At 47.8% G+C, this 15902-nt stretch overlaps 1 protein-coding gene across 1 annotated transcript in view; it reads right to left on the reverse strand.

The window, feature by feature from the left end:
- Positions 1-15902, reverse strand: part of LOC146866840 (scavenger receptor cysteine-rich domain-containing protein DMBT1-like) — a 380014-nt gene that overhangs the window by 65007 nt on the left and 299105 nt on the right. The window contains exon 3 of the mRNA XM_085614577.1: positions 189-364. Coding sequence (XP_085470703.1) covers positions 189-364 — 176 coding nt within the window. The remainder of the gene's footprint in view (positions 1-188; positions 365-15902) is intronic.

A 15902-nucleotide genomic window follows, 5' to 3' on the forward strand; every position in this document is an offset into this window, starting at 1 on the left:
GGCTACCATACTGTCACTAAATTCAGATCTCTGACCATCACATGCCTGTGCCATCGCTAACCTTTTTGCCTTTGGTATTATTCCATCGTGACAATCCTTTGACAGCGACCATTTGATTTGCTTAATATTTATTTATTAATATTTATCGGTTGTAACAAAAATACACAGAAAGTACATGTCAATCCTACCTCTTTCACGGTTCCACACTCACTGTACAAGGTGTTGAATATGATGGCATGTGTTGTAAGTCGTGGGTGACAGTGGTGGTCATTTAAGTAGACATCTTCTCCATGGTAACCCAACGACTCTATGTAGTTTAGGTTAATTGTGACTTGCATGGACTCTGCAGAACATGAGATATCAACTGGAAGCAAAAGATGAAATTACATATTCATATACATCCAAGATCACCTATTTCAGTATTTGACAAAGCTATGGAAAGTGCTAACCCACCAGTCCTCAGTGACAAATATTAACAGACTTAATGTCATCTAATTTTGTGATTTTTTTTTTATTTTCCCTGTAATATATGTGAAGCACAATGTTAAGTATGGGTTGGAGTTTCATCCCACTTTACAAAACAACTTTAATTTCTCCCAAAAAGTTAAAATACAAATCAAGCTTTTTTCTACAATGTGGTACACGATATTAGGTTTCCTACCCAGTGTCATATGTAGACAGAAATGCTGACAGCTCCTTCCAACTGAATTGGATGTATTTTTTAAAACACTTATTTTAAACAATATATTATGTTTTTTAAACGTTTAGGGATTGAGTGTGAGCGAGGCTACTTAGGGGGATTTTGTTTTTTTCCAACAGCAGAACATATTGCCAAATGACAGCCATCAGTGAAATCCACTGTTTCTGTATTGACCGTCACTTCCCCTGGGCTCATTTTAATAGTATTGGGGGCCTCATGGACCCCTTGCACCAGGGACAGCCACCTCTCAGCTGAACTAACTATAACGGGGGAATTTCAATGGTTTTGTACGAGTGAAAAGTCCAGCTAACTATAACGCCCCTGAAACCTATGGTTTTTTCAGTGAATTTCTAAGGTTTTTTAAATGCTAATTCCTAACTATAACGTGCCTGAAACGTATGTTTTTTTCAGTGAATTTCAAAGGTTTTTTAAATGCTAATTTCTAACTATGCCTACAGAGATAGGACATGTGAAGAAAGAAGAAAAAATGCACAGAAAGAAAAAAAAGAAATGCAGAAAGAAGCAACAAAAGTCTTCAAAGATGAAGAAAAGTGCAGGAAGAAGGATAACGTGCAGAAAGAACAAACAAAAGAGCAGAAAGAAGCCTTGTTGCAAAATCATCCTGTACCCTCAACTTTTTCAGATGGATACTGGTGGTAACTGAGTCTGACTAACCAGTCCTAGAGCCAGTGCTATGTTAAAAGACACTCAGAATACAGTGAAAACACCTACATACACTAGGGAACACTATGCGTTGGGGTCCCCCTGTGATTAGCATGACCTCCCCTGTAAGCCCCTAGTATATAATAGAGCAGGGGATTAAAACTACCTCTTAAAACGCGCCATTTTAAGTTGGGAGATTAAGTCCCCTTGAATCCTGAGGGTCCCTAGGGTCCAACTAGACCACTAGATACCTCCAGTAAGCACCACAGAGCTGCGTTGCAGAGAGATGTAAAAAGGGGCACGGCCTAGACCACCTCTCTGCAACGCAGCGCAGTGGCACTTACTGGAAGCACCTGGTGGGCTAGTTGGCCCCCAGGGTCCCTCAGGATTGAAGGGGAATTATTTCCCCAACTTAAAACGCGTCACAGGGCTTTTTTGCACACGTTAACTCAGGCCCCGTCCCCTCCCTTCACCACTGTGTAAACACGCCCTGGGGCCGTTTTTAGTTTAGAGATTCAGTTCATTTGAATTCTGAGCGTCCCTAGGGTCCAACTAGCCCACTAGGTACCTCCAGTAAGCGCCACAGAGCTGCGTTGCAGAGAGGTGTAAAAAGTGGCACGGCCTGGACCACCTCTCTGCAACGCAGCTCAGTGGCGCTTACTGGAAGCACCTGGTGGGCTAGTTAGCCCCCAGGGGCCCTCAGGATGGAAGGGGAATTATTTCCCCAACTTAAAACGCGCCATAGGGCGTGTTTGCACATGTCACCTCAGGCCCCGTCCCCTCCCTTCACCACTGTGTAAACACGTTCTGTGGCCATTCTAAGTTGAGAGATTAAGTCCCCTTGAATCCTAAGGGTCCATAGGGTCAAACTAGCCCACTAGGTACCTCCAGTAAGTGCCACAGAGCTGCGTTGCATAGAGGTGTAAAAAGGGGCGTGGCCTCAGAACACCTGTCTGCAACCCAGCTCCCTGGTGCATACTGGAGATACCTGTTGGGCTAGTTGGCCCTCAGGGACCCTCAGTATTGAAGGGGAATTAATTCCCCAACTTACATCTGGCCAGGGGGCACGTTTGCAGAGTGCTGCAAGCAGGTGGAGGGGCCTCTGGCGCGATGCCGGTCTTTTATTTATTTTATTTTTTTAAGAAGGAGGGCTGTGTGGCCCCCCTTCTTTTTCTAATTTATTGGCCCTGGGGACCCCATCCCCCAGGGCCTGCACCCTGATTTTTTTGTTGAAAAAACCCTAATTTGGCCCTCCCAAGGCCTTAATCGGCCCCAGGGACCCCAACCCCCGGGTCATGGCCTTTTTTTAAAAAAAAATCTTTAGGAGGGGGACTGCGTTGCCCCCCTCCTCAGGCCACTTATTGCCCCGGGGACCCCATCTCCCGGGCACGGCCTTTATTTTTTATAGTTTTAAAAAAATATATATTTATAGAAACACCTAGGACATGCTGGACAAACCGTATGTACCTATCACCATGACGATTTGCGTGATATTCATTAAAAGGCGACTATGCATACAATGAATCCACGTGGAATGTATTTACACCGCTAGTGAAGCTCTGACGTGTCTGATGCCCTACCGTGCCTAATCCCGGCGCCCCCGCCGGTGTTTACTCTCCAAGTAGACACCCTTGTTGTTTATTTATACAAACATGGGTAGCTATTGACGGACACATTTAATACACACGCACACCAAGCCATTCAAAGGGGATTCGACAAAAATTCGACCAAACTATGCAAGAAACCCCCCTCACGGTTAATGAAACACACATCCACCGCCGGATGTGTAATACTTTTTATTTTACTCTCTGCAAAGGAGACAAACCTCACTTGAGAGTCACAGTGTGCTCTTGGCTGAGCCCAATGCTGTGTTACACCCACCAGTGCCCGCCGAGTGCCACACACCTCTGTGTTGTATTCCACCAGCTAGTGCGTATGCTATGACACTCTCTAGCCCATGGGCACTGTAACACCACCCCGTGAATATGTCATGCCACACTTGCCTTCGCACGGGTTATATTGCCCCCATCTAACGTGCCTTCCTCGATGCCTATATAACGCACAGCGCTATGCCATACATATTACAATCTGGTATCCATATCTTTGTCACAGTGCGTATGCAACGTTACACTCCCCAGCACATATTTTATATTACAACTTTAGAGACTAGTTAGGTTACACAACACTACCCTGTGCATATTGCACTCCAAGGCGCATATCGCATAGCACGCTCTAGTGCCTGTGCTATCTCGCGCTCTCCAATGAATCTGTCATTGCGCACAATGTATTGCATATTATATTTCACGCCCCGGTTCATCTTATATCACACTTTTTGGTGCATAGTTTATACCATATACTATATCTAGTTTTCATTTTCAATCGTGCTCACTGGACTATGTTCTATATAACACTGCGTCCACCTACCCTTTTCACGGGCATTACATTTTGCGATGGGGGTGGAGGGTCAGGGGGTGTTTCTGCCAAGTGAGCCCGGAGTCACAGTCACAAACGTCCTCTTCTTCCTGAATAAAAGTGAGATTATGCTGCATACTTGTTCATATTTTAAGTAATTCGCACAGACACACATTTTAAAAACAATAAAGTTCCTAATACCCACCTTCTCCGAACAGTTAGCTTGCTGCCCCATCCACCTCCTCCCTATCCTCTGTTGTCTGAATCCATGGACTAGCCTCCTCCCTCCTGCCATGCATGGTCTGATGTGCTGCCACTGCCCTCCATTTAGCATGATGTACCAGTCCACTCCTCCTTCCCTCCATTGCCCAATTCTATGGCCCATCATTGACCTCCTGCTTAACCTCTGTGCTTAGCTTGCTGCCCCTATTCTCCTTCCCCCTGCCACTCCTATCTACTCTGAGTGTTCTGTTGAGCTGCCACTCCCCTCCCACCTGCCTAGCATTGTCAGATGACTGTAACCGTTCCCTGCCACCTCCACCCTGCCTGTCCACATGCCATGCCCCTATCCCCTTCCTCCTGTCCTCCATGGTCCATTTTACTGCCACACCCTTCTGCCCTCCCTGGTCTGTTGTGCTGCAACTGCTCCTCCTGCCTGCCCCGCACGGTCTGTTATGAGGCCCCTTCCCCTAAACTCTCTTGTCTGTGCCCAGGTCCTGACCCTCCCTTCTATCTTCCATGGTACTTTGTGCATGCCCCTGCACCCTCCTTCTTGCCCATCATAGCCATTCTGCTGCCACTAACACTCCCGCTTGCCATGCATCGTCTTCTGTGCTGCCATGGCCCCTCCCACCTTCCCTGTGTGGTCAGCTAGCTGCCCCTGACTCCCTCCCACCTTCCCTCCATGGTCTATGTGTATGCCATCACAGTCTCATTGTTGCTCTCCATAGTGTGTCTTGTTTCTAGTGCCCATCCTGCCTGACCTCCATGGTCATCCTGCTGCTCCTGACCTGCCTCCTTGCCCCCAGCCCTCTGTTTCCATGTGCAGACCCCTATTCCCTCCCTCCTGGCTTGTCTGTTCCATTGTAATGTCCTTGATCCATCCCTCCTGCCCTTTATGGTCTGTTATGCAGCAGCTTTCTCCCCTGTCTGTCCATTATGGTCAGCTAGCTACCATTGCCTCTTTCCTCTCTGTTCTCTGTTGTCCATAGGCATGGTCCTGTCCCCTCCCTATTGCTTTCTATGGATTGTTGTACTGCACTTCCGTCCCGCATGCCCTGTGTGGTGTATTGTGATGCTGCAAACCCTGATGCCTACACTGTAGGGTCAGTTTGGTGCACCTCTCCATGTCCCTCATGTCCTCTGTTATCCGAGTCCATGTCCTTACCCCAATTCCTCCTGCCTACCGTGATCCAATGTCCTATACTTGCGAACATTTTGATCTTGGTAAGAGGGAGATTTTAAATAAAAACTGGGGTATTGATTTTCCACTTTGAGTTACATTGAAAAAGAGGAGATTGTAGACAGGAGACAGATCAAATAAAGCCCATTTGAGCTTAAAAACATTGGACGTTTCCTGGCTGAAACGGGTCTGTTGGCATGTATGGTTGTACTACCACTGCCTCTTCCTTCTGCCCACAATGGTCTATTATATTGCCACAGCCTCTCTTGCTAGTCCTGTATTGTTGGTTTGTTGCCCCTGCCCCCCTTTCCACTGCCCTCCATAGTCTGTTGTGCTGCCACTGCCCTTCCTGCCTGCCCAGTGTGGTCAAATTGTTGCCTCTGCACTCTCCTACCGCCTTCAATTTTCAGAGTCCGTGCCCCTGGCCTCTGCCTCTCAACAGTATCCCAATGAACAACTAGATTGCTAACATTCAATATTTATTACAAAAGTGTGGAAAGCCTGACGTCATCTTGATGTAATCAAAACTGTAATACCTAGAGCATTTCCTTTAGAAATTACATATATGAGAGGGTCTTATTTGCATCAGAATTATGGTTAGTGCTCTAAAAAACTAAAATGAGGACATATTTTCTGAGTTTTCATATAGCGACAAAGAACTTTAAAATTATTTGTAATCTTTATGTTTTTTATCCAGTTGACCACTTGATTAAATGTTGCACCTAGGGGAGAGGATGTGGTGTTACTTCCAGAGCTGCAGACTTTGCAACTGGGGAACCAGGTTGGAGTTTCTGCTTCAGCTCAACATTCTGTGATTCTGGGCAAATCACTTAATCTCCCCATGTCTACAACCAAAATGAATTTGATCTTGTGTGATGTAACCAATGCTCATGTAAAGCAATCCAATACCTGACAAGTCTCCACCATATAGAACTGCAAATGCACAAAAAATAAGTGTTTTGCACACTTCTGTCATTGGGCTACATGTGGGCTACATCTGGATGATATTTGTGCTGCATTTGGGCTCTTTTGTCTCTGGTGGCCATCTTGGGAGATATATTTGTTATGAAGTTTCCTAATTTCCTCATTTACTGCAGTCTCCTCAGTAGGAAATGCTTTCAGTTTTTTACTTTGATTCCATCAAGAAGGTATTCAGATATGTCACACATTTGCCATAAATTCTGAATGTTAGCACTCTAGTTGCTCATTAGATCACTGTAGTAAAGCTGCTGCTCACCACGGAAGTCTGCTGCTGGTATTAAAAGTGCATGTTTCAGTCTGCATATCAGATTTTTTTAATGAAATAGAAGAGGATTTGAGAAGTCACTCAAAATGTGCCCTAATTTTTCTTTCTTCAGCACTAATCATAATTTCTATGGCAAAATGAACCCCCTCATTGTGTTCCTTTGTAAATTAAATGTTTTAAGTGTTACCAGTTTATTCCAATCAAGATGGCTTCAGGTGTGCCATACTTTTGTCATAAGTAAGACAGTAAGCGCTCTAGTTGTTCGTTAGAACACTCTGGGACAGTCTGTCATTGGGCTATACTTGGGCTACATCTGGGTGATATTTGGGCTACATTTGGGCTCTTTTGTCTCTGGTGGCAATCTTGGGAGATTCATTTGTTATGAAGTTTCCTAATTTCCTCATTTACTGCAGTCTCCTCAGTAGGAAATACTTTCAGTTTTTTATTTTGTTTCCATCAAGAAAGCATTCAGCTGTGTCACACATTTGCCATAAATTCTGAATGTTAGCACTCTAGTTGCTCATTAGATCACTGTAGTAAAGCTACTGCTCACCAGGGAAGTCTGCTGCTGGTATTCAAAGTGCATGGTTCAGTCTGCATGTCAGAATTTTTTTAAGAAATAGAAGAGGATTTGAGAAGTCAAAATGTGCCCAATTTTTTCTTTCTGCAGCACTAATCATAATTTCTATGGCAAAATGAACCCCTCATATTGCTCCTTTGTAAATTAAATGTTTTAAGTGTTACCACTTTATTCCAATCAAGATGGCTTCAGGTGTGCCATACTTTTGTCATAAGTAAGACTGTTAGCGCTCTAGTTGTTCGTTAGAACACACTGGGACATTATGTCATTGGGCTATACTTGGGCTACATCTGGGTGATATTTGGGTTCTTTTGTCTCTGGTGGTCATTTTGGGAGACTTATTTGTTATGAAGTTTCCTAATTTCCTCATTTACTACAGTCTCCTCGGTAGGAAATACTTTCAGCTTTTTACTTTGATTTCATCAAGAAGGCATTCAGATGTGTCACACATTTGCCATAAATTTAGAATGTTAGCACTCTAGTTGCTTATTAGATCACTGTAGTAAAGCTACTGCTCACCAGGGAAGTCTGCTGCTGGTATTGAAAGTGCATGTTTCAGTCTGCATGTCAGAATTTTTTAATGAAATAGAAGAGGATTTGAGATTTCACTCAAAATGTGCCCTAAGTTTTCTTTCTGCAGCACTAATCATACTTTCTATGGCAAAATGAACCCCCTCATTTTGTTCCTTTTTAAATTAAATGTTTTAAGAGTTACCACTTTATTCCAATCAAGATGGCTTCAGGTGTGCAATACGTTTGTCATAAGTAGGACTGTTAGCGCTCTAGTTGTTCTTTAGAACACTTTGGGAAGCTGCAGTAGAACACAAAGGAATCAACTGACAGTCTCTGCCCTTGTTGGATGTAAATGTTTTACTGAGAATGTCAGACTTCATTCTCACATGACTGAGAAAGATAATGTGAATCTACAGAAAATATGCTCTCAGTTTACCTTATAGATCACCTTCCAAACCTCTGTGGGAAAAGCATGAGAAAATAGTTTTCTCTCAAGCATGATTCATGATATCACAGCAGAAGGCTTTTTCACATGGTAAAATCACCTTAGAACACACCACAATTCCTAAAAATGAGTATGGTACCATCAACAAATGATTTATAATGTAATTAAAGTCTTAAAACCTTCTATTAACTGCAATGCTTTTTAATGAGGTGCCATCATGTATATTGGTCCCAAGATGGCTGCCAACACTTCTTAGATGAAGAACTGACAGCCAATCAGATCTCACGATGAGATGTGTGGTTAGGCTCCGCCCAGATATATCTATCTTTTCAACTCTAATTTTCTCAGGAACTACTGAATGGATTTACACCATTTAAGCAAAAGGCACGAGTCTGAACTGAGGACTAGCTCTTTGCCAAATTTGGTGTAATTCCGTTCAGGTGTAGCTGCGTCAACAGGTCCTATGGGAAAATGCATGGGGAAAATGTGTTTTGGGACCCCCCTTTTTTCTCGGCCCCCGCTTGACGAATCACGTGAAATTTTCAGGATAGGGGCGGACCGGAGCTGGCCAAAAGTTTCGAAAATTTCGCAAAGATTCGTCAATCAGCACCATCATTATTCCAAATAGAATGTTGCAGATTTCCTATGGAAAATAGGTCCTAACTATAACTACCTACTGGCGATTGCCAGTAGGTAATATACATACACACACACATACATATATATATATTTTGTAAACACAGAGGCAGTAAATAGGATACACTCTCAAGAATAAATCTCAGACCAATTTGTAAAAGTAACATTGCCTTTTTATATTCCTTTTCAGACCAAGAACTTAATTCTAAGGTGAGTATTTTTAAAGTTATGAACTTTTAAAGTTTGCAAAATATATCATTCACTGTTGTGTGCAATTATGCACAATAGAAATTAATGAGAGAGAAGAGAAAAAAGCATATGAAATCACACAGTGTGTTCTTGAGATTCAATCAATCAATCAATCAGTTAATTTGTAAAGCACACTACTTACCTGTAAGGGTTTCAAGGCGCTGGGGGGGGGGGGTGCTGCTGCTACTGGTTGAAAAGCCAGGTCTTGAGTTGTCTCCTGAAGGTCAGCAGGTCTTCGGTCTGTCGTAGGTAGAGAGGGAGCGTTTTCCAGGTCTTGGCGGCGCGGTGGGAGAAGGACCTGCCTCCGGAAGTAGTTCTACGGATGCGCGGGACCGTGGCCAGGGCGTGGCCAGCGGAGCGGAGTTTCCGGTTGGGCACATAGAAGGAGAGCCGACTGTTGAGATAGACTGGGCCGGTTTTGTGGAGTGCCTTGGGTGCGTGGATCAGGAGCTTGAAGGAGATTCTCCTGTCGATGGAGAGCCAGTGCAGGTTCCTCAGGTGGGGGGTGATGGGGTCGCGGCGCCGGACATCGAGGATCAGGCGTGCAGAGGCGTTCTGGATTCTTTGTAGTCTGTTGATGAGTTTGGACAAGGCTCCGGCGCAGAGGGCGTTTCCGTAGTTGAGTCTGCTGCTGACTAGGGCCTGGGTGACTGTTTTACTCGTGTTTGTCGGGATCCATCTGTAGATCTTGCGGAGCATGCGGAGGGTGTGAAGCAGGTGGAGGAGACTGCGTTTGGTCATGGCGAGTTTTTAGTCGAGGATGACTCCCAGGTTGCATGCGGTGTCGGTGGGGACCGGGGGGTCCCCAGAGATGCGGGCCACCATGAGTTGTCCCATGCTGAGGGGTTGGACCCGAGGATGAGGATCTCCGTTTTGTCTGAGTTCAGCTTAAGTCGGCTTTCCTTCATCCAGTCGGCGACTGCCTTCATTCCCTGGTGGAGGTTGGATTTGGCGGTGAGAGGGTCCTTGGTATGGGAGAGGATCAGCTGCGTGTCATCGGCATAGGAGATTATGTTGAGGTTGTGCTGTCGGGCGATGCGTGCTAGTGGTGCCATGTAGACGTTGAACAGCGTAAGGGCTGAGGGAGGATCCTTGTGGGACGCCGCAGATGATCTCGGAGGCCTCGGACCAGAACGGGGGGAGGCGGACTCTCTGAGTTCTGCCGGAGAGGAAGGAGGTGGTCCAGTCCAAGGCCTTCTCCCGGATCCCTGCGTCTTGGAGTCATGTGTGTAGTGTGTGGTGGCAGACGGTGTCGAAGGCGGCGGAGAGATCCAGGAGGATGAGGGCCGCCGTGTCGCCGTTGTCTAGAAGGATCCTGATGTCGTCTGTGGTGGCAATGAGGGCAGTCTCGGTGCTGTGGTTGCTGCGGAATCTTGATTGGGAGGGGTCCAGGATGTTGTTGTCTTCGAGGTGACGGGTGAGCTGGGTGTTAACTATCTTCTCGATGACCTTTGCTGGGAACAGAAGCAGGGAGATGGTCCGGAAGTTCTTGAGGTCGCTCGGATCCGCCTTGGGTTTCTTCAGTAGGGCGTTGATCTCTGTGTGCTTCCAGTTCTCAGGGAAGGTAGCGGTCTTGAAGGAGAGGTTGATGATGTTGCGCAGGTGGGGTGCGATGGAATTGCCGGCTTTGTTGAAGATGTGGTGTGGGAGAGGGTCGGAAGGGGATCCGGAGTGGATTGTGCCCATGGTTCGATTGTGTCCTCGATGCTCACGTTGGCCCAGGTTGTCAGGGAGTCGTGGACGGTGGGGTGCGGTGGGTCCGGTGCAACGGGGCCCGCAGGGGCTGTCCGGGGTTTGAAACTGTCATGGATGTTGGTGATTTTTCGGTGAAAGAAGGTGGCGAGGGAGTCGCACAGGGCTTGCGATGGAGGGATGTCGTTGGCACTGGAGCTGGGGTTGGAGAGTTCCTTCACGATGTTGAAGAGCTCCTTGCTGTTGTGTGTGTTGTTGTCAAGGCGGTCTGTGAAGGAGGTCCTTTTGGCGGTCCTGATGAGGTGGTGGTGGTTGCGGATGGCGTCTTTGTGGGCAGCGCGGCTGTCCTGCGTCTTGTGGCTGTGCCATATGTTCTCCAATTTCCGGCAGGTGCGTTTTGAGTCGAGGAGTTCCGGGGTGAACCAGCTGGCTCTTTTGCTGGTGTGTCTGTTGGTGGGTTTTTTCAGCGGGGCTACGGTGTTGGCGCAGTCATTCATCCAGCGTTCGAGGGTCAGTGCACCATCATCGGGGTTGGTGGGGTTGGTCTGAGGGTTGAGTGTGAGGCTTGTCTGTAGTTGTTCTTCAGTGACTTTGCCCCAGCAGCGGCGGGGAGTCTGTATGGTGCGGTGGTGTGTGAGGGGTTTTCGGAAGGAGAAGTGGATGCAGTGGTGGTCTGTCCAGGTGAGTTCGGAGGCATGGCTGAAAGTGATGTGGGGGCTTGAGGAGAAGATGGCATCAAGTGTGTGACCGGTGATGTGGGTCGGCGTCGTGACGAGCTGTTTTAGTCCGAGGTTGGCGAGGTTGTCGATCAGGGTGGAGGAGTTGTTGTTCTCCAGGTAGTTCAGGTCTCCGAGGAGGATGTAGTCGGTGGAGGTCAGCGCGTGTGTGCTGATGAGGTCGGCGATGGAGTCGCAGAATTGAGGCCGGGGTCCTGGCGGTCTATAGACGAGGGTGCCTCTTAGGGTGGTCTTGGGGTCCATGTGAATCTGGAAGTGCATTTGTTCGGCGGTGCTGAGTGTGTCGTTGGTGTTTGTTGAGACCCTGATGGTGTTTTTGTGGACGATGGCGATTCCTCCTCCGGCCCTGTTGGTGCGGTCTCTGCGGGTGATCTTGTACCCGTCGGGGATGGCTATGGCGATGTCTGGCGAGGAGGCTTCGTTCATCTAGGTCTCGGTCAAGAAGGCGACGTCCGTGGATGCGGTGTCGAGTAGGTCGATGGCGTGTTTGTGTGCGGAGCGGGTGTTGATGCATCTAAACTGGTTGGGTTCTGGCGTGGCGGGTGTCTCGGCGCTTTCGAGGCAGGAGAAGCTGCAGTTCAGGCAGGTGAAGGGACCGTGGGTGCGCTTCGGGGAGGCCTTGCAGCAGGTGTGGGTCCTTCCTGGGTTGAGAGCAACGAGGGTGTTGGCGTCGTAGTGGAGGCAGTCTTCGTGGCTGGTGCGGGGGGGAGGGGTTCTGGCGCTGGGCGCGGTCCAGGCGCAGACGGGCGCAGACGCGCTTGCCTTAGACACGCCCGCGCACGCATCCGCTGCGTGGCCACGCAGCGGCCCCCATATATGGGGAGGTGGGGAGGGAGGAGCAGCTGGGAGGCCGGAGGCGAGTGTCGGGTGGAGCGAATGGGCGTGGAGGGGGCGGGGCCACAGGGGAAGCAGTGGCAGGGATGGGGGAAAGGAGACAGGCACGGGGCACGGACTCAAGAAGGGGGCACAGACGTCAGCACAAGGGGTACAAAATAAAAGGGGGCACAGTTGGCGAGGGGTACAGAATCAAAAGGGGGCACAGAAGTCACAGAAGGCACAGAAGTCAACACAAGGGGTACAAAATAAAAGGGGGCACAGTGGGCGAGGGGTACAGAATCAAACGGGGGCGCAGAAGCAAAGCGGCGAGCGGGGGGCAGGGGGGCACAGAAGAGGAGCGAGCAGACAGTTACAGGCACACACAACAAAGCAGATACGAACCTAAGGCCACCACTGGCCACCAGGGATGAGGCGCAGGTGGAAGCCTGCAGGTGGTGGAGGAACTCGACTACAATGGCGGCAGTAGATGGCAGCAGGTGTGCAGGTGGAGCTGCAGCGGGGGGAGCGACCTACCAGGGAAGGTCAAGGTTCACCTTCTGGATGTGGGTAAGTAGCAGCAGACATCTGGGAGCATCCCGGATTCAGCCAGGAGCAGGGTGCTGAGGTTGTTGGTAGCAGACGCTATGAATAAGGGGGCCATCTGAAAACACACTGCGTAGCAGGAGCTGAAGGTAGATCCGGGGTTTCCATTTGAGAGAGCAGGTCACAAGCACCTCAGGACCATGGGAGCACTGCTGGTTTGCCATTACCCAGGCCGAGTGGGCTGGGTGCAGAGCAGATAGGGCAGCCAAGCGTCATGCCTCAAGATGGTCCTTCGGATTAGGGGGAGGCAGGTTGCAGAGGCGATTTCAAAGCAGCTGGGTCACTCACAGAGCAGGACTCAGGGGTCTCAAAGTTCCTCAATGGGTGTTTTATGTGCTCCAAGGTTCTCGGAGACCTCATTATTGCAGGACAAGACAGCAGGTCACAGTGGTTGAGTCCTACAAGCAGTCAGCAGGGTTTGGTGCCAATTTTATGAAGCAGGTTGTCGGTTCTTGGGTCAGCAGCTCTTCTTTGGCCGTTGCTCTTCTTAGGACAGTTGAAACTAATTTGCAAGGTCCAGGGATGCCCCTAAATACTATATTTAGGGGCAATAAAGGGAGAGATAGGTAGGAGCCAATAGGTTACCTACCTTTAGGATATCTACACCCTCTAAGTGTCAACTTCCTGTGGGAGGGGACATTCCCTAACCATGATAGTTTACCCTGGTAATTCTTGCCATCCCACAATGGAGAAATTGGAAGCATATCCATATAACTTGCCCTGCCTTAGGGATGGTGCTGGCTAAGTGTGGGCACAACTCCTAATTTAAATACTTTTCTGGCCTGTCCTCCCACCAAAGGTGGAGCAGGAAAGGGTGGTTGGCATCCTCCACTATCTTGAGATGCCTGGGTTGCATTTCAAAGGCGCCATCACCATTGCAGCTTTCCACTCTGGAAGCCATCCTGGCCTGGAGGAGAAGTGAAGCACCTCTACTCAGAGCAGGCTTTGTTCCTGGCCTTTGAGATCTCAGGTTCCCACCTCATAAGATCAGAAGCACGCCTGGTGGTGGCTGGCTGGCTAAGACTAGTCAGAGACCACACCAGTGCTTGGTGGGTTTTCAGGGGACCTTCTAAAAGGGTCTTCTGAGTGCATTTATTAATACATCCAACACTTGCATCAGTGAGGATTTATTATGATGAGTTGTTTGGTACCAAACATCTATGGGTAAAGTGAACCCATCGTGGAGCTAGGAAACTCGTAATGACAAGTATCTAGCCCATGTTCTCTTTATGGCTTCCCTGTGCACTTACAGTATCTAAGAATAGACTTAGATATTATAGGATCATATCTGCTCATGCAGATATGTCCTCACATGGGATATAGTGCAGACTGCCTTAGGGCTGTGTGGGCCTGCTGTAGGAGTGGTTTACCTATACCTCATGCAGTGTATTTTGGGATGGCACACAGGGATGTGTTCATTTTTTAATGAGAGATTATCCTGCACTCAAAGGTAATATTGTAAACCTAGTAATCAAAGTGAGTGTGCTACTTTGTGTTGTAGCTTGTCCATCTCCGTTCATAAATTTCTGCCATCCTCGTTTACCCGATGGTATCCTAGATACAAAGCGAAATACTTAAAAAGCCCATAGGATGAAGTGTAATCCATACTTTTGCAATTACAATCAATAATATACATAAAACTTTTGTAGTTTCAAAAAATGATTTTTTAACACATAAACATAGTGTTGTACACTAAACAGTGCTTGATGATCAAATAATGCTACATCACATTAGTTTGCATTTGAGTGCCTTCTCAGCGCGTAACACAGTGTGAGATCACAGCTTGTGTGAATATCCCACGGTGTGTTGTGTGCTGAGATACCTTCAGGTAAAATAGAGTGGCAGGCACACAGGGATGTGTTACATGTCTACTCTTCAACTTTCTCTGCACCAAGATATGCAGGCTGCATGGTTTTTTGAGGGGTCTCTGGGGTAGCACAATTTGTGCTGCAGCACCAGATTACCTTCTTCACTACCCATGCTCTAGGTACCATGGGTATAATTTACTAGGGACTTACAGTGGTGGCTGAAGTTGTGCCAATCATGGTACAGTTTTAGGAAAGAGATCTGGTACTGGGGACCTGGTTAGCAGGGACCGAGTGCTCTTACATTTCAAAATGATATCCGGCAAAATGTAGGGGCTAACCATGTCAAAGGAGGCACTTTCCTACACACTCAGACACTGCACAACCACTCACCTCATCTCCTTCCAAACCTATTTAGACACACATTCACCTACTCAGATACTTATGAACCCACTCACTCATCCACTCAGAGTCATGTACCCACTCATAGACCCACTCACTTATACACCCACTCACAAACTCTTGCATGCAATGCCAGACCCACTTAGACACTCACTCACAGACCCACTCATATTCACACACTTCCACTCACAGACCTACTCAGAGACTCACCTACCCATTCACAGACCCAATCAGTGATGCATGCACCCACTCACTCTACCTACTCAGCCACTAATGCACCCACTAGCAGATTCACACATGCACACATTCACAGGCATACTCAGATACTCACACCCACTTATAAATCCACTGAGACTCTCTTACACCCACTCAGCCACTCATGGACCCACTCACAGACCCACACAGAGCCTCATGTACCCACCCACAGACCTACTCAGTTACTCATGCACCCATTCACAGACCAACTAAGACACTCACACACCCACTCACAGACTGATAGACAGCTGATCACTAACCCACTTTGGCACTCATACACCCACTCCCTCACCCACTCAGACAGTCATGCACCCACTCAAAATCCCACTCAGACATTCATGCACCCAGTCCCTCACCCAGACACTCATGTACCCACTCTCAGACCCACTCAGAAACTCATGCACCCACTACCAGACCCACTCAGATACTGATGCACTCACTTTCAAACCCACTGAGACTCTCTTACACACACTCACAGGACCACTCACACTTAAGCACCCTCTTACTAACCCACTGAGACATTCATGCATCCACTCAAAGAGGCACTCAGACACTAATGCACCTACTCACAAACCCACTAAGAGACTCATGTACCCAGTCAAACATCCACTGAGACAGTAATGCAGCCACTTACACACCCACTAACTTAACCATACCCACTCCCAGACCCACTCGTGCACCCACTGACAAATGTACTGAGACTCTTATGTACACCCTCATAGAGCCTACTCAGACACTTATACACC

The sequence above is a fragment of the Triturus cristatus genome, chromosome 1_2 (assembly GCF_964204655.1).
Source record: "Triturus cristatus chromosome 1_2, aTriCri1.1, whole genome shotgun sequence".
Classification (NCBI taxonomy): domain Eukaryota; kingdom Metazoa; phylum Chordata; class Amphibia; order Caudata; family Salamandridae; genus Triturus; species Triturus cristatus.